Genomic DNA, 24,254 nt, shown 5'->3' on the forward strand with positions numbered 1-24,254 from the left:
TATGGTAGGTTCTCAAAGGTTTGAGGTGATGTTTCTAATGAGTTATTCTTTCATTTTATTTAGGTGATTAGAAAGAAGCTTGTCCGTAAAACTCTGGACATGATCAAGAAGATTGCTGATGAGAAGTACAATGATACTTTTTGGAAAGAATTTGGTACCAACATCAAGCTTGGTGTAATTGAAGACCACTCAAATCGAACACGTCTTGCTAAACTTCTTAGATTCCAGTCATCTCATCATCCAAGTGACATAACCAGTCTAGACCAATATGTGGAAAGAATGAAGGAGAAGCAAGACAAAATCTACTTCATGGCTGGGTCTAGCAGAAAAGAGGTGAGATGAACTCCCAGCTGTCATGCATCCTGGTATGTAGCCAACTCTTGAGGAAAAACAAACCCTAATGGTGAATTGGAGTCATTGTGAGGCCTGGTCAGTCACTGACAGGAAATTCATTTATATTCTCTGCACCTCTTATTTCTCTACCTATAAGGTGGGGTGAGTAGTCCTATATAAATGTAGCTGCTAGGGTGAACAAATATACCAAGGGTAGACTTGGAAACTTTATCACTTCCCTTAATTTTGTAGGCTGAATCTTCTCCATTTGTTGAGCGACTTCTGAAAAAGGGCTATGAAGTGATTTATCTCACCGAACCTGTGGACGAATACTGCATTCAGGCTCTTCCTGAGTTTGATGGGAAAAGGTTCCAGAATGTTGCCAAAGAAGGTGTGAAATTTGATGAAAGTGAGAAAACGAAGGAGAGTCGTGAAGCGATTGAGAAAGAATTTGAGCCTCTGCTCAACTGGATGAAAGATAAAGCTCTCAAGGACAAGGTATTCTGGAAATTAGAACTTGTGAAATTTTAGTATTTGCATTTTCTTTTTTAAAAAATTGTGTGTCAACAAATTAAACTTTGCATCCGGTTACGTTGTAATCATTAAAAGCTGTACAGAACATTGTTTAATAGTGTAAGTTAAATTTTTGGGAGAATGAAGTTAGTTAGTTTATAAACGACAAGAGCACCTGCTGGCTCAGTTGGTAGGACATGTGGCTCTTGATCTCGGGGTTGTGAGTTCGAACCCCTTGTTGGGTATTGGAGCCTGCGCTTTTTTTAGAGAGAAGGAGTATGAGCAAGGAGAGGAGCACGGTGAGAGAATCTCAAGCAGACACCACACTGAGCGTTGAGCCAGACATAGGGCTCGATCTCAGGACCCTGAGATCATGACCTGAGCCAATATCAAGAGCAGAAGCTTAACTTAACTCACTGAGCCACCCGGGCGCCTCTACTTTAAAAGAAAATTTATAAAATACAAATAATTAAAAAGATAAAAGTAATTCTGTATGTGGATACTGCCTGGGTTTCTTTGTCACTGAAAGTTTTCTGTAGTTTAAATTTCTTCTGGTTGAATTTGTCTTAGATGAGTTTAAAAAGTGTTTATTTTTGATTGAAAAATTCATATTATTAAATGACAAGAGTCTTCTGAATCTGAATCAGAGGTATTTTTATGACCTGCCTCTGTTTATGATCTTACATGACGAATCCTTAGTTATTGAATGACCTTAACTATTGGTATTTACACGTATTTAACTTTTGGTTTCTTCTCCTAAGATTGAAAAGGCCGTGGTATCTCAGCGTCTGACAGAGTCTCCGTGTGCTCTGGTGGCCAGCCAGTATGGATGGTCTGGCAACATGGAGAGAATCATGAAAGCTCAAGCATACCAGACGGGCAAAGACATCTCTACAAAGTAAGCATCCTTGGGAAGGTCCCTGATGAGGTGTTAGTTCTGGTCCCGCCTTCCTTTACAAATTGATGTCAGCATCTATAGAAAGAGCTAGGGATCCCTGGGTGGCGCAGCGGTTTGGCGCCTGCCTTTGGCCCAGGGCGCGATCCTGGAGACCCGGGATCGAATCCCACGTTGGGCTCCAGGTGCATGGAGCCTGCCTCTCTCTCTGCCTGTGTCTCTGCCTCTCTCTCTCTCTCACTGCGTGCCTATCATAAGTAAATAAAAAAAATTTAAAAATAAAATAAGATTTATAGAAAGAGCTAATGTGTGTTAACACCCCTACCGCTATATATTAGATGAGACAGGTTTTCAAAGGGATTCCTCTGACATTAGACTGATAAAGGAGAGGTGTTGGGCTCCTGATTTATTTACAGTATTTTTATATACACAAATGGGAATTTTCTTAATCTGTGACATACATTGTTATTTTTGCATATATTTTGCATATATATGCTTGGCCTGGCCTCTGGGCAGCTTTGACATCTTTAGATATTAATAAATAGTTACAGATGAGGTTAACAACAGTGACGTTTGTCAAATGAGTTCAGTCCTTTTTAACTGCCACTCCCCTTCCCCAATTAGTATACCCTACAAAATAAAGGGGAAAGGACCCACGAATTAACAAGTTTATGACCTAATGGGCTAAGTACTATAGCTACACAAAGCCTTCAGTACCCTTTTTTTCTTTTTCCCCAAGAAATACATATGTCAAATTTATATTTTAATGTCACAGCAACAGTCTTGAAAACAGTCTTCCCTACTTTCATTCTCCCTTCTCCCACCTGGAATGTCTTCTATTTATTGCCTTCTGATGGTCCAATGTTTCCCCAAGGCCTAGCTTAGGATTCTACTACAAATGTAGTCTCTGTTGTCACAATTCCAAAACTGTTTATATTTTTTTTTGCATATTTGCATAGTGTATTTCATATTTAGCAAGATTCACCAACATAAAAGGTTTCCACTGTAAAATGCTAAATGGCATCTTGTTTTTATATGTCTTGCCTCCCTGAAGATTTTAGAGATTATAAAATTCAGGTGGAAAACAGGCTTTTGCTTATATCCCATTGAAACAGTATAGTAGGGCAGCCCAGATGGCTCAGTGAGCGGTTTAGCGCCGCCTTCGGCCCAGGGCATGATCCTGGAGACCCAGGATCGAGTCCCGTGTCGGGCTCCCTGCATGGGGTCTGCTTCTCCCTCTGCCTGTGTCTCTGCCTCTGTGTCTCTCATGAATAAATAAATAAAATAAAAAAAAAAAGAAAGAAAGAAACCGTATAGTAGCCATTATATAAATGTCCATTTATTTTTCATTTATTAACTGGAAGTTACCTTCCATTCAACAAAACCAGCACCTACTGTGTCTGTACACTGTGATTCTAAGTAGACATCACTATCGTCTTACTGAGGTTCATACCAGTCAGGATAACAGATCAAGTCCTAATCTTCTAAACCTGTATATATCATAGGTATCCCAGGATAGGATGTAGTTTCTCCCTCTTCTCATCTATAGGAGGGAGAAGAGTCCCAATTGAGAGCAGAAAACTAAAGGTTAGGAAAAGTATATTTAGAATGCATTGAGAACTGAGCTCTGATAAAAGAAAACAATTTGTCCTGGAACCATATTGGTGAAGCATCATGGGGAAGGTAGTAACTGACCAGCAGGCAGAGCTACCTAGATGTTTCCAAACTCACAGACTGAGCTGCAGTGAAGGAAGGGAGAATAAATTAGGGGGGAATGAAGACAACATTAAATCCATTCATCACTCCACAAAGTTCTAGGCACTTAAGATGCATTAGTAAATAAGTTCTCTACATTGCACTCTTCCATCGCACCTTGCCCATCCCTATTTAAAAGGCAAAGCATGAAAAAAATAAAAATAAAAAATAAAACAAAGCATGTTACGATATAAATAAATCTTGTTTTTCCAAGAGTTCTTTGTGATTTTAAAAATTTATAGAACATGGGGAATGTACGGATCCTGAAATTTGATGTTTCTCACGTTCATTTTTACCCCTTTCCAGTTACTATGCCAGCCAAAAGAAAACATTTGAAATTAATCCCAGACATCCCCTGATCAAAGACATGCTTCGACGAGTTAAGGTAATATGCAGCCATGCTCTTTCATCTTTTACTTGGAATACTTTGTACCTTTTAATGTTAATCAGACGTCTCTTCTTCCATCTCAGGAAGATGAAGATGACAAAACGGTATCGGATCTTGCTGTGGTTTTGTTTGAGACAGCAACGCTGAGATCAGGCTATCTGCTACCAGACACTAAAGCATATGGAGATCGAATAGAAAGAATGCTTCGCCTCAGTTTAAACATTGACCCTGATGCAAAGGTTTGAAATAATTTATGAAATGTCTGAATCCCCAGTGTTAAACACTGCTAGAATTAATAAATTCCCCTTTTAGATCCTTTGTTTTTAAATCTGTCTCCCTTTGTTAGCATAACTGTTAACTCTAGTTAGCAGATTCACTCTGCAGTTCTGGATAAAACAGGGGTGAAGTTAATTATGATGTTATACACTTAATGAACAAAGTGAAAATAGACCCAAGGTATGGGAGCCATGAGTGAGCTGATAAATATTGCCCTTAGGTGGAAGAAGAACCAGAAGAAGAACCCGAAGAGACAACTGAGGACACCACAGAAGACACAGAGCAGGACGATGAAGAAGAAATGGATGCAGGAACAGACGACGAAGAACAAGAAACAGTAAAGGTAAAACAAGTCGAGAATGGGGCTTGTGTTTTAGTTCTTGCAGAATTAGGCAAACTTATTTTTAGTTCTGGCGTTAGGACTGCATAGCTTCCAGAAGCTAGGCTTCAGGAAATCTGCCAAAAAAAATAGGCCTCTAGTATCAAATTCAGAAGGTACAGCAACTCCTTTTTTTTTTCCTCTAAATGAAATGTATGTTTTCATCTCCCCACTTCTTTTGTTTTAGCCATCCATTCTTGTGATAGCGTTAAACAGATTTTTCCTTAGTTGCTTCCGCCTTATGTAGCCGCAGTAGGCCATTTTAAGCTCTTGATTATTTGTGTTCAGGGGCTATTGATCTTATTATCAGGTTCTAAGTTATTTTGCAGATTAACAGGTTGAGGTTCTAGCCTTCAGCTGAAATAATGGAACAACGCTGGGCCCGTTTCAGTTGTCTTTTTCCACACATAATAAAACTGTGAGCTAAGATTTTTTCTGCTGGTTTTTACTACCTTCTGATTTTTCTGTTTTCACAGAAATCTACAGCTGAAAAAGATGAATTATAAATTATACTCTCACCATTTGGAACCTGTGTGGAGAGGGAATGTGAAATTTAAGTCATTTCTTTTGAGAGAGACTTGTTTTGGATGCTCCCCGCAGCCCCCTTCTCCCCTGCACTGTAAAATGTTGGGATTGTGGGTCACAGAAAGAAGTGGGTTTTTTAGTTGAATTTTTTTTTTTTAACATTCCTCATGAATGTAAATTTGTACTATTTAACTGACTATTCTTGGTGTAAAATCTTGTCATGTGTATAAAAATAAAAAAGATCCCAAATACTCAGCGTCTTGTCTTCATAATGATTGTACATACTTGGCTTTTTTTTTTTTTCTTTGATGCTGTTTCAGGGGTTTTTGCCTTACAGAAGAGAAATAATCCGTACATAGAAAAGCCTTTCAAATCCAGTATTTTTCAAAGTCACTTAATAGAGAAAAGACCATGTTCATTACAGAAGAATTCAAATAATAACGTACAGATGCTCCCTCTTCCAAGGTGAGGCTTAATCCCCCTTTTTGAAAGTAGGCTAGACCTAGTGGCTGTCCTAGAATATGGATGGCAAGGGGGAAATGGTAACTTGGTAGCTGAGAAACCTGGCAGACAGGATACTAACCTGGTGTTCAAGGTTCATCTCCCAGTGGTGTTGTGGATCCTTGGTAGGATGTGGTAAGGCTACCGCCATCTCTAACATCAGACAGACTTATAGTATGTGGACAGTGCTCTTCACAAGTGTCAAGGTCAAAACCAAGGACAGAAATAGATAGAAGGAGACATGGCAACTATGCTTTCATTGCCTGGATTAGACTGGTAAAATTTCGTCGGGAGTATAATTAATGGTTCTTTGGCTTTAACAGGACCCATGGTGATGGAGAGGACAGCATTCATGGAAACAGGGAAAAGACAATGGGGGCTTGTGCCATCTTCCCAGTTTCCCTGTAAATCTACTTACTACAAAATAAGGTTTTAAAAGACCCATAATCTGACAACAGATAACTAGATATTGATGATGATCCTCACCAAGCAATCACTTAATTACTTTTGAAATATGAAACCGGTTTTTGTCATTTCACTAGGATAGCCATCCAAAATGGTAGTCTTTCAATATTTTAACTGTAGCTAGGGAGACAAAACCTGAGTTGTATATTCACAGATCACGTGAGAGAGAAAATTTTATGGAAACTAACTCTATGTACTATAGAGTTTTGTTACGGACTAAATTTTTCTGATAATCTACGACCCTTAACTGGGCTGCTTGTATTTCTACTGTATGGTTCCTAATTCTATTTTTCTAGGGTTAGTTTGCAATAATCACTTTGAAATTCAGCTACCTTACTTGAATGTGTGGTGTGTCTCTAAAAATCTTTCCCTTCATAAGAAATAAAATGAGAGCTCAGTCCTAGGGAAACATGCTGTAGTTAAGAGTAATATTTGTTTCCAATTTGTTGGCCATCATAAATTACCATTTTTCAATAAAGATTGTATAGAAATTCAAGCCATCAAATTGCATTAAATTAATGCTCAGCATTTTCCGGTTATAAAATTTTGAGTTTACATGGTTTTCAACAGGAAGCTTAGAAAACCTCATACTCCCTCAATTTTGGGTAAAAACAAACAACAATGTCATACACACTTTGCACAAACCACTGTTTGACCTAACTTAATTACCAAACACCTGGCCACTGGTCTATCTTGGGTGATTTTTTTTTCCCCCACAGCTTCATTAAGGAATACTCCAGTACTACTTTTTTAATATTTGGTTTGTGTAGGTCACAGATTTGGTTCTGCAGGAAGCACTGAAATGGTGTTTAGTATACAAGATGTTTATTAAGGAATGCCCTTCAATCAGCAACTGTGGAAGAAAAGGAAGTGGGATGGAGCAGAGGGAGGATGTGGGAAGCAATGCAGGTCCAAAGGCCCCACCCAGTCAGCTCAGGGAACAGAGGTAAAAACGGGGCCCCTCAAGAGTTGTGTTCCTCAGAGTTAAAAATAGAGCTACCCTATGGCTCAGCAATTGCACTGCTGAGGATTTACCCCAAAGATACAGATGCAGTAAAAGATCGAGACACCTGTACCCCAATGTTTATAGCAGCAATGTCCACGATAGCCAAACTGGAAGGAGCCTCAGTATCTATCAAAAGATAAGTGGATAAAGAAGCTGTGGTCTATGTATTCAATGGAATATTACTCAGCCATTAGAAATGACAAATACCCACCACTTGCTTCAATGTGGATGGAACTGGAGGATATTATGCTGAGTGAAGTTAAGTCAATCGGAGAAGGACAAACATATGGTTTCATTCATACAGGGAATATAAAAAATAGTGAAAGGGATTATAGGGCGAAAGAGAAAATGAGTAGGAAGTATCAGTGAGGGTGACAGAGCATGAGAGACTCCTAACTCTGGAATACGAACAAGGGGTCGTATAAGGGGAGGGGGGCAAGGAGATAGGGTAATTGGGTGACAGGCACTGAGCGGGGGGCACTTGATGGGATGAGCACTGGGTATTACATTATATGTTGGCAAATCGAACTCCAATAAAAAAACATACAAAAAAAAAAAGTGCTGACGGATAGGAGGCGTGGCCCTGAGCAGGCCACTCTCTAGCAGGTAAAATCACTGCAGAAGCCACGATAACTGAAGGCTGCTCAATGAGAAGCATCCAGGGCCTTTCCTGTAGGCATCTGTTCATGCATTTCCACAGCTGCCACAATACATATTTTTCACAATAGGGATCCACTTAAAAAAAGGTTACTTTGGTGACTGTCACAATCATTAGAATGAGCACTTACTGAAATTATTGCACTTTCACTTTCAGTACATTTTTAATAGCTAGAAAATCCATCCGGTTTTCATAAAGCTGCCTTCTTATAGGAAAGGTGGATTCAAATCATGACTTTGGCTCTCAACAGCCAGACCACTCAGTACCTATAAATGAAAGGTATGGGCCCGGAAGGAGGAGTGCCTTTAAAGTGTGGTCCCACTGCACCCTCCCAGGGCACAAGCCTAGCCCAAAGGGGCAGATCCTTTCTTCCTCCAAAAGGGTTAGCAATGCCCCCCGCCCTTTATTCTGGAAAGTGGTGAGGAGAGTGCTCCTCAATAGCTACAAAATGCATTGTCAAAGCTCACCAGTTTCATGTTCACATTTTAAAATTACTGGAGAAGTAGAATTTGAAAATGTTCCTTTAGCAGTGGAAAAAAAAAAACCACCTACTATATTCAATTGATGAAAGTAGTTCAGAGTTTAAAAACTATCTATTGTTGATTTGTACTCAATCAGGTATCCATCCTGAAACTTTTGGGGTTCATTTTATTTAAGGGAGTTAGTCACTGAAGTTAGAATTACTGAATTTGAGTTTTGGAAACCAATTTTTAATTCCTTCAATTAAAAAAAAAAATATCAAACTTCTTCCAGTCTGATATAAAGCCCTTGCAATTGGCTGTGGCAAGCTTCACCATTTGTAAAGTATGTAATTTTTTCTTAAGAAAAAGACTATCAGGGGCGCCTGGGTGGTTCAGCTAAGCGACCGACTTGGTTTCAACTCAGGTTGTGATCTTGGGCGTCATGGGATCAAGCTCTGTGTCTGGTTACGTGCCTAATGCAGTCTGCTTAGGGCTCGCTCTCTCTCTCCCTCTGCTCCTCCTCCTTGCGCTTGCACATGCACATGCTCTGCTTCCCTCTCTCAAATCTTTTTTTAAAAAAGTATTCAAGGGATCCCTGGGTGGCTCACCAGTTTAGCGCCTGCCTTTGGCCCAGGGCGTGATCCTGGAGTCCCAGGATCTCCCTCTGCCTGTCTCTCTCTCTCTCTCTCTGTGTTTATCATGAATAAATAAAATCTTTAAAAAACAATAATAACTAAAAAAATAAAAAAGTATTCAATTGATGGCAGCTACAAAATTTGATCCAGAGAAAGTTCAGAGTAAACATCAGCAAAGACAACCACTCTCAATTCAAAATTCTGTTCTCCAGTCCTTTCCCTGGGGGGGGGGGGGGGGGCACTGCTCATCTGTCATTGTTATACAGATCTTCTTCATGCATAGAATTCGATAAGGCAGCAAATAACACTGCAGCAGAAAAGAAAGACCTTGTATATAGACTGGAAATAATCCATTTTATTTAGTTGCTTTATACTGTTAAACTGAAAAGGTATTTACTATGGAGAGTAAAACAAAAACATTTTATTGCATTCGGGATTTAAGATTTCAACAATGACCCCAAAGGTTTATGTGATGTAACAATTTGTTAAGAAGCAAGCTAAGAAGCAAGCCTAAGATGCAAGAAGCAAGCCTAGATGTTATCTTTAAGAATGTAGAATTCTGAAAAAGTTCTTTTGGAAAAACAGCTCTAAATAGAAAGCCAACTGCTCTATAAATAACTTTTGTTCTTTATTTATAGACTCAGGAAGAGCTGAAATATTTATATCACTTTCCTCGGGCTGCCGTAACAAAGAACTGGATGGCTTAAAACAACAGAAATTTATTCTCTCAGATTTCTGGAGGGCAGAAATCTAGAATCCAGGTGTCCGCAGGATCACCCCTTGAGACTCTGGCTAGAATCCCCTCCTTGCCTCTTTCTGGCTTCTGGTGGTGGCTCTTACATCACTCCAACCTTTGACCTGCTGTCACACAGGGCTCTCCCTGTGTACCTGTCTTTACATGGTGTTTTCCTCTTGTAAAGACACCAGTCATATTGGAGAGGACACAGTTCACCCCATAACAAAGCTCACTTATGCTTTTCAGTTATGTTAAAATATATTTTATAGGAATAATTATTACATGGTAACATGGTTTCTCAAATTTGGGGATAAAGAATTTGTGACAGTCCAAAGGACATTTGTTATAATTTTGTTAGGTACACAATTCCAAAAGAACGTCAAACTTTACATATTTCAACTTAATTCAGTTTAGTACAAATAGCACTTTCCAGTTTTAGAGAAATACTAACTCCATATCCTAAGCTTTAATTGTCAATGGCACTTTTATAATAGTTAACTTATAACTCCCATTTGCCATGATAGTCTAGCTTATTACGAGAAATAAACCAGAATTACAAGGGCAGGAAACACTGCAAATACTCTTTCTCACATGATACTCAACATAAGTATTTATTCAACCACATTCAAAAAGCTGATGATAGAAACTCTGGCAGCTTTCAAGAAACACTGATCAATCCATAATTAAATCTCAACGCATCAGTTAACACTTGGGCACTTCCTCTTTCAGTTAGCATTGCATTAGGTGCTTAAAGACAACCAGTCTGACTCAATAAACTTTACAAATAGACATTTAATACTTATAATATTATTCACGGAGTCCTTGGCAGAGTTGCATTTTGAGGTTTCTATTGCTGAGAAATTTGAGGTTTGTGTTGTCTCTTTTTCAGTCCCAAAAGCTCTGTTTTGAGTTCTCCAGGTTTTGGTGGAATTTCAGGTATTGTCTATAAAAAAAAAAAAAAAAAAAAAAAGCATAGATGCCAGGGCTTCCTTAGACTATAATATAGTGTGACCTGAAAAAAAATAAAAAGTTTTCTTAAAAAAAGAACAAAAAGTCCCTGTGCACTCGATGATAAATCCTTATTAGGAGAGCCTGTGGCCCATAACTTCTTCACACCCCAAAAAGAAACCCCATACCCACCAGCTGTCACTTCCATTTCCATACAATGCTCCCCCACACCAAGCCACTGCCCTAGGCAACCATTCATCTACTTAGTATCTTGACAGATTTGCCTATTCTGAACATTATATTTAAAAAGAATCATAGAACACATGGTTTGTGTGACTAGTTTCTTTCACTTTGCATGTTTTCATGTTTGCCCCATATTGTCAAATATATCTATACTTCACTTCCTTTTAGGACAGAATAATATTTCATTATAAGGATAGTGTGGCTCAATCCCAGGTCCCAGGATCATGACCTAAGCCAAAGGCAGATGTTTAACCAACTGAGCCCTGGTACATGTTTCTGTATGGACGTGTTTTCATTTCTCTTGGGTACAAACCTAAATGTGGAATCGCTAAGTCCTATGACTCTATGTTGAACTGTCTGAGGAACTGCCAGACTGTTTTTTGTTGTTGTTTTTTTTTTTAATATTTTATTTATGTATTCATGGGAGACAGAGAGAGAGGCAGAGACATAGGCAGAGGGAGAAGCAGGCTCTTTGCAGGGAGCTCGATGCGGGACTCGATCCCAGGACCCTGGGATCACAGCCTGAGCCAAAGACAGATGCTCAACCGCTGAGCCACCAGGCGTCCCTGCCAGACTGTATCCCAAAGCAGCTGCACCATTTTACGTTCCCAACAGCATCGTTATGAGGGTTCCAATTTCTCTACATCCTCAACGACACTTGTCATGAGATGTTTGGGTTTTCTAATTACAGCCATTCCAGCAGTGATGAAGTGGTCTTATTGTGGTTTTGATTTGCATTTCTTTGATGGCTAAGGATACAGAGTATCTTTTCATGTGCTTATTGTCTGCAAAGGTGACTTCTGAACAAAGACATCAAGGAGGATGAGAAAACTAGTATGCAGATACACCTAGGAGTGTTTCAAGCAGAATGAATTACAGATGCAGAGGACCGAAGGCAGGAGTGTGCCCTATGCGCAAGGAAAAGTAGGTGGTCAACACAGCTGGTATAAAGTATTCAACGAGAGGTTAGGAAGGGATGAAGACAGGAAAAACGGGGGTGCACAGATGCAAAATCCCTGGAGAATTCTGAACAGAAGAACGACATGCGACTCCAGCATAAAAGGACAGTGGCTGTCGAGAAAAGACTGCAAGGGTGGAAGGCAAAAGACAGGTCAGAGAGCTGTTGCAGAAGATGAGGCGAGAGGTGACTGGCAGTGGCGTGAACTGGGCAGTAGCAACCAGCGTGGTAAAAAGCAGTGGGATTCTGGATGTAGTTTTCAGATTAAGCCAATGGGGTTTGCTGTTATGTGCAGTAGGAGAGGGGAGGTAAAGAAGACTCCTCGGCTCTGGCCTAACAAGAACAAGAGAGTCAGAATCATCATCAAGACTTCAAGAAGAGTAGGTCTGCTGGAGGAAGCCCAGGGGCTCAGCGTGGAACATGCTCACTGCACATCCAAGTGGAACAGCTCGTAATGAGTCAGAGGCAAACCTATCAGCAATCAGCTTAACTGTGAGGTCCTGAGGAAAGGGACATCATAATCACCTTTCTTACAACCCTATGGAATGCCCCTGGTTATAAAAGGGAGGCAAAAACTGTGCTGAATGAATAACTCAACAGACTTTGCTTGGGACCCTTATAAGCTCATAAGACTAGAGAAATAAAATCTTTACGCAGATTAATTCATATAAAACTGCAAGATTATTTCGGCATAATTTCATTCATATCAGAAAGCTTCAATAGCTTTTCGATGCCTGAAGTTCAAACACCCTGATCTGGTTCATTTTACTCTTTTATCTCCTAACAACTAATTAATCCTGAAGAAAATAGTTTAGGAAAGAATGTAGGGTTTGGGGTCGAGGTCCTAGGAGAGGCAGGGAGCTAAGAGATGTGCTTCCCAGCACAATTCTCATTTTGAAGTGAAAATGACTTTCTAAAAATATTTTAGTGATGAGAACTGGAATAAAAGCCAGAGTAACTTATCTGGACCGTTTCCTATCTTAAAACTAGTCCTAGGATTTTGATATTCCAATACCCTTAGTACAAGAAAGAATGTAGCTTGTTTCAAATACATTGAACTGTGGACACTAATTAATTTAGAAGAGATCTTTCCCCCCAGGTCACAAAAGGAAATTATCTGAAGTCACAAAGCCCTATAAAATACAGAATACTATATTGTATACCTGAAACTAATGTAACACTATGTGTTGACTAACTGGAATCAAAATTAAAACTTTAATAAAAAATAAAATACAATAGCATGTTTCAAATTTCTATAAAGTATATACAACCATCCACTTAAACACACTAGGCACACATTTGGAGTAGCACGAATTGCCAATATAGTACACAGCTAAAATGACAATTCAACTTTTATTGAAAGAAAGCACTTTTATTTACTAAATATACTAAATTTAAAATCAAATTTTAAAAGACTGGTAAGTTTACTGACATCAAAAGTTAACAATGTCAGCAGAGGTTCTAAATAGCAGCTGGCGTGTATGTGGGTATGTCTGGAGACAACCAAAAATGAACACTTTAAAATTAGTCCTAATGACGTGAGACACAGGGCAGAAGAAAAGTTACATGTCCTCACTACCGCAGCCCACTGCCAAGTCCTTCAAACAGGCAAACGGACCTCCCTCCAGAGGCTCAGCCGCCCAGAGGCTGATCCCTTGCTGAGGGCAAAGGTGATCTCAGCCCAGCCCCAGGACCTGGTGAGTCTACTCTGATGTAGAAAACCTCCTTTGGAAACTTTCTTTATCTCTACACCCCCAAGATCCATGTTGGCAACCACCCCCAAGCATAAGGCCCACTGATATACATCTAGGGGGTCTCATGACTGAGTTTTTACAAAACAGTAATAAATGATCTTTCCTAACAATAGCTGGGCTCCTAAGGATCCTGGAAATCTTGTCTCCAAAACACCCGGGAGGCTTCCGCTCTCCATACCCACCTCCCAACCTGAGAGTCTACACTGGGCCCTCCCCATGACCCTGGTGCAGCTCTTCCTGCCCGTGAGTCCTGTCCCGGTGTTCTAACAAAACCACTTTTCTACCAAAGACATCTCAAGAATTCTTTCTTGGCTGTTGGCTTTGAGCCCTAAGGTCTTCCTACATCACTGAGACTGCATTTTTTGACTAACTATGTCTTCAATAGTAAGATTATACATTAAGGAAACAGAACCAGTCAAAGTAGCGCAAAAGTAAACAAAAATGCAAAGGGAAGCTCAAGCAAAAGCACACTTTGTATTCCAGGACAGAACATCTGCCTTGAGTCCTTTTCTCCATTCCTATCCTGAGTAGCTGAGCTGGACAATCAGAAAAAGCATCCTTACTGTTGCTCCCTTAAGATAGTGCTGAGCACACCCTCCAGGCAGCCATCACGCCTCTTCTGCTCTGGACTCCACCCAGACCTTCACGCCACCTTAAAGGCTGAAAGAAGCCAACACAGACCATTGGTTGTTACAACAGTGACAGTCGTTGCTAGAACAATACCAGCAGACGCAAGTAAAGAACATAAATTCCTTAAATGTTAGTAAAGCACCCGGCATCCTACACATAGCCAGCCAGCCCTGGCCTTCAGGTCCCTCCAGAAGAACCCCACCGCTGATGTCACTGCCCAATCAGGACGAAGCGGCCTGAGACATGTCAGTATGGTCCTCCTACTAGAATTCTGGCTTCATGCTGCCTCTTCGACGGCTGAAGGAGCTGCTGGTAACAACCTTGCATGTTCCTACTTATAATGAGATGGGTGAATCAAAGGTCAATTTCTGGGGCACCAGGATGACTCAGTGAAGCGACTGCCTTCAGCTCAGGTCATGATCCTGGAGTCCTTGGGATCGAGCCCTGCATCAGGCTCCCGCTCCTCAGAGAACCTGCTTCTCCCTCTCCCTCTGCTGTTCCCCCTGCCTGCTCTGTCAAATAAATAAATAAAATCTTTAAAAAAAGAAGGTCCATTTCCCAGGGACAAATCACAGGCATTCCTATCTCCATAATGCCTGCCTGATGCCTATTCCTCAGGAGCTAAGGACTCAACTGTATTTCTGTGGAAAGCCCGTCTCGGTCTCCACTACATATCCATGATACGTCCCTAGAATTTAAAAGAGAAGCAATCTCGGCTGGTAAGAAAGAGCTATTTCAGCATTGTTTGTACAAAAACTAGATACCACCAAAATATCAATATGGGATTAAATAATATATGGAACATCCATACTATGAAATGCTATTCAATGGTCAGAAAGAAAAAAGGCTATTGAGAGAAACACGTATCTATTCAGATAGGTGTTAACCAAAACAAGCTGCTTACAAAGAACTGTGCACACTCAACTCCTGTTTACATATATCTCAACTACAGCAAAAGTCTGCAGGTACACACCAACCAAAAAATGGGAGCTACGTTTGGGGAACAGGCTGGAGAAGTAGCGGGTGTGAGGGACTTTCACATTCTACTCCACAGGCTTGAACTCAATGTGAAGGTTCAAGGCTGTTGTACCACCTCATTAACAGGATCAAAAAAGAGAAACATTAAACAGAAAGCTTGGGTTTCAAATCCCCAAGAAGCTGGGTGATCCTGGGAAATCACCTTCCATCTTCCGAATCTGAGTTTCCTCATCTGAAAACAAGAAGAAACACCTCCAGAACCGTAGCTGCCAGTTAACAGAAACTAGAAACACAGGTGCCTGGTTCTCTGTGTGACCTGAGGCAGGCAGAGGTGACTCGGGCTCCAGACCATTCTAGTCATACCTGTAAAGTAACACCGAGCACACGCTTGTAATCATTTCCACTGTACTTCCTAGCCTCCACCTTCACAAAACCACAACTCCTCAAATGAACTCTAATTCCCTGTTCTAATTTAATATACACTTAAAATGCTAAAAAAAAAAAAAAAATTTTTAAAGATGTTATTTATTTATTCATGAGAAACAGAAAGAGATGGGGAGAGACACAGGCAGAGGGAGAAGCAGGCTCCCTGTGGGGAGCAGACGCGAGACTCCATCCCAGGACCCAGGACAGCCGAAGGCAGATGGCTCAACTACTGAGCCACGCAGGTGCCCCTAAAATGTTAAAATTAACCTAAATTTCTCCCTCTTTGGAATGCCTGTATTCCCTCGTTCTTCTTCCATCAAATATCTATTGAGCATTTACTATATTCTAAGCTCTTTTTTAGAGATGGAGGGTGAACCGTGCAGGCGCAGTCCCACTAGGAGAGTACATTCTGGTGGAGGAAACAAAGAACCACTAAAGAGTCCAAGGAATAAAATACTTGCAAATTGGGAGAAGTCCTCAAGGGACACAGGGAGGGGATCCTTTAGGAGCCGTCCAAAGGACTCTCACTGCGGACAGACAGCTGAGCAGAGACTTGACGTTTTGAAGTAGCAAACCAACCCAAGCTCTGGGACGAAAGCATTCCAAGATGAGAAAAACCCTGGCCTTGAGATGGGGACAGGCTTGACGAGCAAAGAAACAGCAAGGAAAGCGGTGTGGCTGCCACAGTGGGATCGAGGGGCAAAATGGTAGAGGATTAAGGGCAGGCGCGGGCAGGTGGCTGGCCGCCTAAGGCCCGCACGAGAGCAGGCCCCGCACGGCTCGGAACGCCACGGGACGCCATCATGAGGCCCAGGCTCAGTCCGGTGTGGGCCGCTGGGAGGGGCCCGGAGAGGCCCCGGAGAGGCCCCGGGAGGCGGGAGCGAGGGCCCTCGGGCACTCACCAGGTCCGGCCGGTAGTACCGGTGCACCACCTCCGCGCCGGCGCACATGCTCAGGAGGCTGGCGGCGCACATTTTCAGGTAGGTGGCCCAGGACACGCCCGCGGGCATGGCCGGCGGGCTGCGCGGGGGCGTAGGCGGGCGGTGTTAGAGGGCTCCCGTGCCGGGGAGCGGACCGCACGGCGGCAGTTGGGCCGGTTCAGGCCCCCGGGTGGTCCCCGCCCCACGCCCCACGCCCCACGGGCTCCCTGACCACAGGCGCCCCTGACTCGCCCGCCGCGGACTTCGCTGGACTCTGCGCGGGGCTGGGCCTGCGGGCTTGCGGGCGGCGCCGGCGAGGCTACTGGAAGGCGATACCGAAAGGCACCCCCGCCCTCCTGACTAGCGGGCCAGGCCGCGCACCGCAGTCAGTCCGCGCTAGCCCCCAGGCCATCGGAGACCGCCGCGACGACGGCACTGGCGTTCGGGGCGGGTCAGAGGGCGGCGGGTCGGAGGGCGACCGGAAGTGCACGCCGGGGTCGCAGGGGACGTGGGCCAGTCCGCGGAACCGGAAGTACGGGCTCGGGCCCCGCCGGACCGGAAGCCGGGGGTGTGCCGGCGCCGGCGGAGACTCGACGGGCAGACGGCGACCAGCGGCCAGAGCGGTTCTCAAGCTTTCCGCCTTTTTTCTCCCTGCTTCCTCCCCGCGCTTTCCCAGTCCCAGACACTTGCTGCGATCTTTACTCTCCCTCCGGTAGGGTTTCCCTGGCCGATGTGGAGTTTGGGACTCGGAGCTGGCGAGAGTACGGCCCGTTTGCCCCTCCACACGCACTGGGACCGGGACATGCTTTGCGTTTTTACCACCTTTTAGGAGCAGGTGGATGTTGGGAGGCCGACCGCTAGGTGCTTAGATGGGGCCCCCTCCCGTGAGTGAAGTCACAGGGACACGCAGGGCAGGGCGGGGGCCTCGGAATCAGGCTCACAAAAGTCCCGAAAACATGGAGGTGAGAGGCAGCCGCAGGTAAACCAGACCATCTGTCCCAGGTGCCAGAGGTGGGGTCTCGTTACAACAGCTGCTTGTGACCAACAAAGAATTCCTAGACCCTATAAAGGAAGTATAAGCCATTTAAGGTGTTAATCAAGGAGTCCTGGGCAGCCCGGGTGGCTCCGCGGTTTAGCGCCGCCTTCAGCCCAGGGCGTGATCCTGGAGACCTGGGATCGAGTCCCGCGTCGGGCTCCCTGCGTGGAGCCTGCTTCTCCCTCTGCCTGTGTCTCTGCCTCTCTCTCTCTCTCTCTCTCTCTGTCTCTCATGAATAAATAAATAAAATCTTTTTAAAAAAATCAGGAGTCCTTACTCCATGATGGTAACAATCGAGATGTTAAGGATTTAGGTTCCCTGGTTGTCATTTGATAAAAGACCCATCCAACACCCCTCTCAGTCCAGAGAGCTTTTTCCGTATCCTTAAGAAACTCCAGCGGCTTTATTCACGCCCCATTGGGAGCTTCATTCATTCTACGACTTCATGAAACAAGAACTTAGGCTCAGGCTTCGCTTTGAGATCTGAAAAAGGCACACCCGCCCTGCTGTTCCCTTGTGCTATGTGCTGCTGGGATGAAAGAAAACTGAAGTGGGCATTGTTTAATCTATGCGTATTTAGATTGCCATAGGACTATGGATTGATTTTGTTGAAAGAGTTAACTCCGGACCAAATTCTGAAGCATTGTGATAGTATGTATAACATGAATCATGATACACTCAACTTTTTTTTTTAAGATTTTATTTATTCATGAGAGACACAGAAAGAGGCAGAGACAAAGGCAGAGGGTGAAGCAGGCTCCATGCAGGGAGCCCAAAGTGGGACTTGATCCCGAAATTTTAAGATCACGCCCTGAGCCAAAGGCAGATGCTCCTCCACTGAGCGCCCCAGGCGTCTGGATACACTCAACTTTTAAACAGAGGGGATGCCTGGGGAGCTCAGTTAAGCATCTTCCTTCGGCTCAGGGCATTATCCTGGGGTCCTGGGATCAAGGGCGGAGGTCCTTAAACAGGAAGGTATATTTGACATAAACGACATTCTTGAAATAAACAAATTGACAAGGTTTGACATGTGTATGCCTGTGTCATTACTACAACCAAAATAAGATATCCAGTATACCCAAAATTTCCCTCTTCCTCTAATTCCTCCCTTACTGTCTCCTCTGGATCAACCACTGATCTGCTTTCTGTCACAATAGATAAATTTGCATTTTCTAGAATGATATATAAATGGAATCATGCCATACAGTATGATATTGGTCTGATTTCATGTAGCACAATTATTTTGAGATTCACATCATTGCATGTCTCTGTAGTTCACTTCTTTTTATTGCTGAGTATAGTTATAACACAATTGGTTTAGCCATTCACCTTTGGCAGACATTTCAGTTTTTCTAGTTTGGGACTTATAGGAATAAAACAATTATGAATAGTGAAATTTACCCAAAAGATTCACAAGCCTGTGAACATATGCTTCCATTTCCTTTTTTTTTTTTTTTAAGATTATTTATTTACTTGAGAGTGCGAGCAAGTGAGCACAGAAGGGACAGAGAATATCCAACCCAGACTCCCACTGAGTGTGGAACCTGACGTAGGGCTCAATTTCACAAACCCTGAGATTAGGACCTGAGCCAAAACCAAGAGTCAGATGCTTAACCAACTGAGCCACCCAAGCACCACCCCCCGTATGCTTCCATTTCTATTGAATACTTTCCTAGGAGTAGAATGGCTGCAGCATATAGTAAGTAGGTGTATATTTTACTTTTTAAGAAATTGCCAAGCCCTTTTCCAAGGCAGGTATACAGTTTCGTATCCTACCAACAGTTTTAAGAGTTCCAAATCCTCTCCGTCCTCTTCCAACACCTGGTCTGGTTAGTCTTTTTAATATTAGGCACTCTGATAGGTTGGCAATGGTGTCTCATGACTAACAATGTTGGGAATCCTGTTATATGCTTGTATTTTCTTTGGTGAAGTATCTGTTTAAATCTTTCATCCATTTTTTGTTTTATTATTTTAGTCATCTTTATCTGTTATGGATAGAAGTCTTTTATCAGATAGATTGATCTACAAATACTTTCTCCCTGTGTATACCTTTTTACTTTGTCTTAATAATCTTAAGAAGAGGGATGCCTGGGTCGCTCACTGGTTGAGTGCCTGCCTTTGGCTCAGGGCATGATCCCAGAGTCCTAGGATAGAGTTCTGAGTCCCGCATCAGGCTCCCTGCAAGAAGCCAGCTTCTCCCTCTGCCTGTGTCTCTGCCTCTCTCTTTCTGTGTCTCTCATGAATAAATAAATAGAATCTTTTTAAAAAAAAGATTTCAAACATTAACCAAATTCTTGGACTATCTGTGGCAAATGGCCGATGTTGATTAAATACCATACTAAAAGTCAGAGGCTATTTTCTAAAAACAATGCAGAAAATAATTTATATTAGGAGAATTCTACCCTAAGAATGTATTTTTTTAAGACTTTATATTTAAGTAATCTCTATACTGTCATGGGGCTTGAACTCACAACCCCAAGATCAAGAGTTCCATGTTCCACCGACAGCCAGCCAGGTGCCCCAAGATTATTTTTAAATTATACATTCTTATAAACTAAGAAAGTATGTACTTTTTTCTTGAATCCTTGAGATAGAATACATAACAAATTTCAGAAGAACATCTTTTCAAAATTTTTTAAATTGAAATTCAATTTAATTAACACATGGTATATTATAGCTTCAGAGGCAGAATTCAGTGATTCATTAGTTGCATACAACACCCAGAGCTCATTCCATCAAGTGCCCTCTTTAACGTCCATCCCCTAGTTACCCCAGTCCTTCACCCACCTTCCCTCCACCAACCCTGAGTTTGTTTCCTAGAGTTAAAGAGTCTCTTATGGTTCATCTCAGGAGAACATCTTTTTTTTTTATAAATTTATTTTTTATTGGTGTTCAATTTGCCAACATATAGAATAACACCCAGTGCTCATCCCGTCAAGTGCCCACCTCAGTGCCCATCACCCAGTCACCCTCACCACCCCCCCGCCTACCTCACCTTCCACCACCCCTAGTTCGTTTCCCAGAGTTAGGAGTCTTTCATGTTCTGTCTCCCTTTCTGATATTTCCCACTCATTTTTTTTCTCCTTTCCCCTTTATTCCCTTTCACTATTTTTTATATTCCCCAAATGAATGAGACCATATAATGTTTGTCCTTCTCAGGAGAACATCTTTAAGGCAAGATAAGTACCACAAAATATTGGCTTAGCACACCTAAAAAGCAGTGAAGTTGCCTTAAAAAGCTGTTAAATGACAAACTCAATTGAGTAAAGACTCAATTCCACCAAAGAGAAAAATTGTCTTTTCTATCTTTTGAGTTTTCTGCTATGCACCTCAAATCACATTTTATGCAGTGCCCAACTCCCATTCTGATAGTCTATCAGTAATGGGTCCTGTGTCCATGTATCTTGTGTCTGTCTTCTTAGAAGGACACCAGTCATTAGATTCAGGGCCCACTTTAATCCACTATGACTTCCTCTTGACTTGATTACATCTACTATGACCCTATTTTCAAATAAGGCTACATTCACAGATATCAAGTGCACATGAGTTAGGAGACACTAGTTAACTCAGCACAAGCCCTTATCACCTATACAAAAACTTAAAAAATACATAAGCAAAATTTTTAAATGTTAACTGTGAAAAAAATGTTCAAAGGCCCATAAATTTTAAGAATAAGGAAAGTCAGGGGATCTGGGTGGCTCTGCTGGTTGAACATTTGGCTCTTGATTTTGGCTTAGGTCATGATCTCAGGGACATGGGATTGAGTCCTGCTTCGGGCTCTGCATTCAGTGGGGAGCCTACTTGAGGATTCTCTTCCTCTGCTCATCCCCTGATCACTCTAAGATAGATAGATAGATTAATTAATTAATTAATTAAAAATTAAGTCAGCTCTCTGAAGCCTAGAAAACCTTGTATCCTCCCCTAAAATGAATGTTCGTTAAAGCCCCCTGACACACAGATTTTCCTCTAAATCATTTGCTTGACACATGTAGCTATTCCCCCCAGGTGACACCACAAACCCCCCATTCTACAAAACATAGGTTAAGGGGGATCCCTGGGTGGCTCAGCGGTTTGGCGCCTGCCTTTGGCCCAGGGCGCGATCCTGGAGCCCCGGGATCGAGTCCCACGTCGGACTCCCGGCGTGGAGCCTGCTTCTCCCTCCTCTTGTGTCTCTGCCTCTCTCTCTCTCTCTCTCTCTCTATCATAAATAAATAAATAAATAAATCTTTTTAAAAAAACACATAGGCTAAGTAGTAAAAACCTGCAATAAAGGGCTGAGTAGATACAGGAGTGTGAACCACAGGTTTCCTAATTTGCTGTCTATCATTTGTAAGAATAAGTCCTATTATAATGACTTTTCAAACTTTTCTTGATTGTGATTCACAGTAAGAAATACTTTTATAGGTTGGTGATCCTATCTGTACACCTGTACCTATGTATGTGTAAAGCAATACTTACCTTTATTACATACAAACACTTTGACACTTATTCTATTTCTTCTTACTGCTTAATTTCAGGACCCACTTGTGGATGAAAATCTACAATTTGAAAACCCCTCCCCAGTAGTAGACCTTGTTGAAAATATGATGCAACTGAATGACAGAACATTAGCTAGGAAGGAAGCAAGCCTACTAGATTCTTAAAAGGGAGATGAGTATTGGGAAGAAGAGGGAAAAGGTGAAGTGACTTGGCCTTCTTTTTTGTTGTCCTATCATACAAGAACTCTTTGAGGTAGAGATACATCTGGCAACGACAGGAGGACATTCTTCTAGGCTTCCCCCAAGCTCTGGCAGGCAAGGCTCACAAGCAGAGCAAGTTTGTCTTCCAGATTCAGCTTCAAAGGGTGAGAGAGATACTGATGAGATAGGAACCTCTTTGCCGCAATTGCTTCATCGTTTCCAGGTTTGATGTCCTGCTTCCCAACACTTCTTCCAGTAATCTCTTCTTTTTGCAAGGCAGAAGTGAGCAGAGGCAAAATAAATAAATAAAATAAAATAATTAAAATTAAATTAAATTAAATTAAAAAGTGAGCAGAGGCCCCCAGTCTGGTCAGGTTATGAATGGAGCTGGCAGGCCAGAATGCAGAGCACCCCACGGTAACTCCATGTAAGTGAAAACATCCTGAGAAAGGGTTTCAGCTCTTTACACTCATTTTTAGTCACCAGAATTCTCTCTCTGAAATAACTGCTTTAAAACTTTTCTGGATTGGGGTGCCTGGGTGGCTCAATCAGTTAAATGTCCAACTCCTGATTTCAGCCCAGGTCACGATCTCAGGGCCCTGAGATTGAGCCCCAAATTGGGCTCCATGCTCAGCGGGGATCCTGCTTTAGATCTTCTCTCTCTCTCTCTCTCTCTCTCTCTCTCTCTCTCTCTCTCTCTCTCTCCCCCCTACTTTTGCATGCTGTCTCTTTAAAATAAATAAAATCTTTAAAAAAACAAAAAACAAAACTTTTCTGGACTGTGGTCCTGAGTGGTAAGAAAAACCAGAGAGAGGGATCCCTGATGCCTTAGTGATTCAGCGTCTGCCTTTGGCCTGGGGCGTGATCCTAGAGTCCCCGGATCAATTTCCACATTGGGCTCCCTGCATGGAGCCTGCTTCTCCCTCTGCCTGTGTCTCTGCCCCTCTCTCTCTCTCTCTCTCTGTGTGTCTCTCATGAACGAATAAATAAAATCTTAAAAAAAAAAAAAGAAAAAGAAAAACCAGAGAGAGAGAGAGAGAGTGAAAGAATGGGCTGCTGTTCATTCATTCATTCATTCAACAGATATTCACTGGACACCTACCATGAGTCAGGTTCATTTAAAGTTTCATTTAAGCAATCAATATAATACAAATTAATCATTCTGTATTTACTCATGAAAGCCCTTTTCTGGATCCCAAAATGAAGAAGACACATGAAGAAAGAGCCATAGTCATTCCCAACCATGTTATATTAGTTAGAAATAAACCTTGGTTGCTGCAAAACCACTGAGATTGAAAGAGCCCTTCAACTGTCTCCATTTTGACCACAGTCTGTATTTTCTAATTGACTGAACTTTTCATTCCAGTTTATCTCTTAACTCAGCAAAAGACTCAGGGGGTAATGCATCCATGTTGGGAACCAAAAGCACCCCTCAAGCAATAGGGACTACCTTGATGCCAGCAATACCTTGCATGATTGACCTGAAGACAATGATCAACCTGATCTTACTGCCCACCTGCATCTACCCCACAGACTTTCTCCTACATTTTCCCTATATAAACCTACAAGTATTTTCAGTGTTTTGGAGATAGTCCAAGACTTAGTCTACTGTCTTTCTGGTGTTGGCCTTGCTGAAATAAATTCTTGTTTCACCACCATTCCTCTCTCTGCCTTTGGATTTTGTCAGAAGTATGTGACCAAATCCGGTCCATTTGGGACCCCTGGAGCCATGTGCTCTTGCACCCTAGGGCTCGGGCAACAAGATTTTGGAGTCATTTGTTACACAGCCTAACTAGGGAAAATTAACTAATACAGCAGCCATGATTTTCATCATGCAAACTAGAGAAACAGAAAAGCCTATTTCCATTAAGTTATTTCATGAAGTCTTTGTACAAACACCAGCGACAACTTGAAAACTAATGAAACAAAAACTAGCTGTAAGAGCCATTGAAAAATAAGAGTAGCTGGTCTGTAAGGAAGACGTGCTGTTAAATCATCATACACTTGAAACGTTATTATCTTTATATACACAAATTAAAGCAATGTTTCATGTAAAGCTTTACATTTTACGAAGCAGTTTTACAATCGCTCTTTTTTTACATATGAGGAAATTGAGGCCCAAGATGGCACAGTGACCTCAACTCCCAAGTATTCTG

At 42.1% G+C, this 24,254-nt stretch overlaps 2 protein-coding genes across 2 annotated transcripts in view; one reads left to right on the forward strand and one right to left on the reverse strand.

The window, feature by feature from the left end:
* The window catches only part of HSP90B1 (heat shock protein 90 beta family member 1), a 17,644-nt gene extending 12,329 nt beyond the window's left edge, over window positions 1-5,315 (forward strand). Inside the window, exons 12-18 of the mRNA XM_072773384.1 lie at window positions 64-333; window positions 586-831; window positions 1,608-1,744; window positions 3,803-3,881; window positions 3,968-4,123; window positions 4,381-4,503; window positions 5,016-5,315. Of these exons, the coding sequence (XP_072629485.1) occupies window positions 64-333; window positions 586-831; window positions 1,608-1,744; window positions 3,803-3,881; window positions 3,968-4,123; window positions 4,381-4,503; window positions 5,016-5,045 (1,041 nt within the window). The 3' untranslated portion in view covers window positions 5,046-5,315. The remainder of the gene's footprint in view (window positions 1-63; window positions 334-585; window positions 832-1,607; window positions 1,745-3,802; window positions 3,882-3,967; window positions 4,124-4,380; window positions 4,504-5,015) is intronic.
* UQCC6 (ubiquinol-cytochrome c reductase complex assembly factor 6) lies at window positions 151-16,860 on the reverse strand. The gene is made up of 2 exons (XM_072773393.1): window positions 16,366-16,860; window positions 151-10,469 (listed from the first exon to the last, which is right to left on the reverse strand). The coding sequence occupies exons 1-2, from the start codon at window positions 16,471-16,473 to the stop codon at window positions 10,374-10,376; spliced, it is 204 nt and encodes a 67-aa protein (XP_072629494.1). The 5' UTR covers window positions 16,474-16,860; the 3' UTR covers window positions 151-10,373.
* Window positions 16,861-24,254: the final 7,394 nt, after the last annotated feature.

This window comes from Canis lupus, chromosome 13, assembly GCF_048164855.1.
Source record: "Canis lupus baileyi chromosome 13, mCanLup2.hap1, whole genome shotgun sequence".
NCBI lineage: Eukaryota > Metazoa > Chordata > Mammalia > Carnivora > Canidae > Canis > Canis lupus.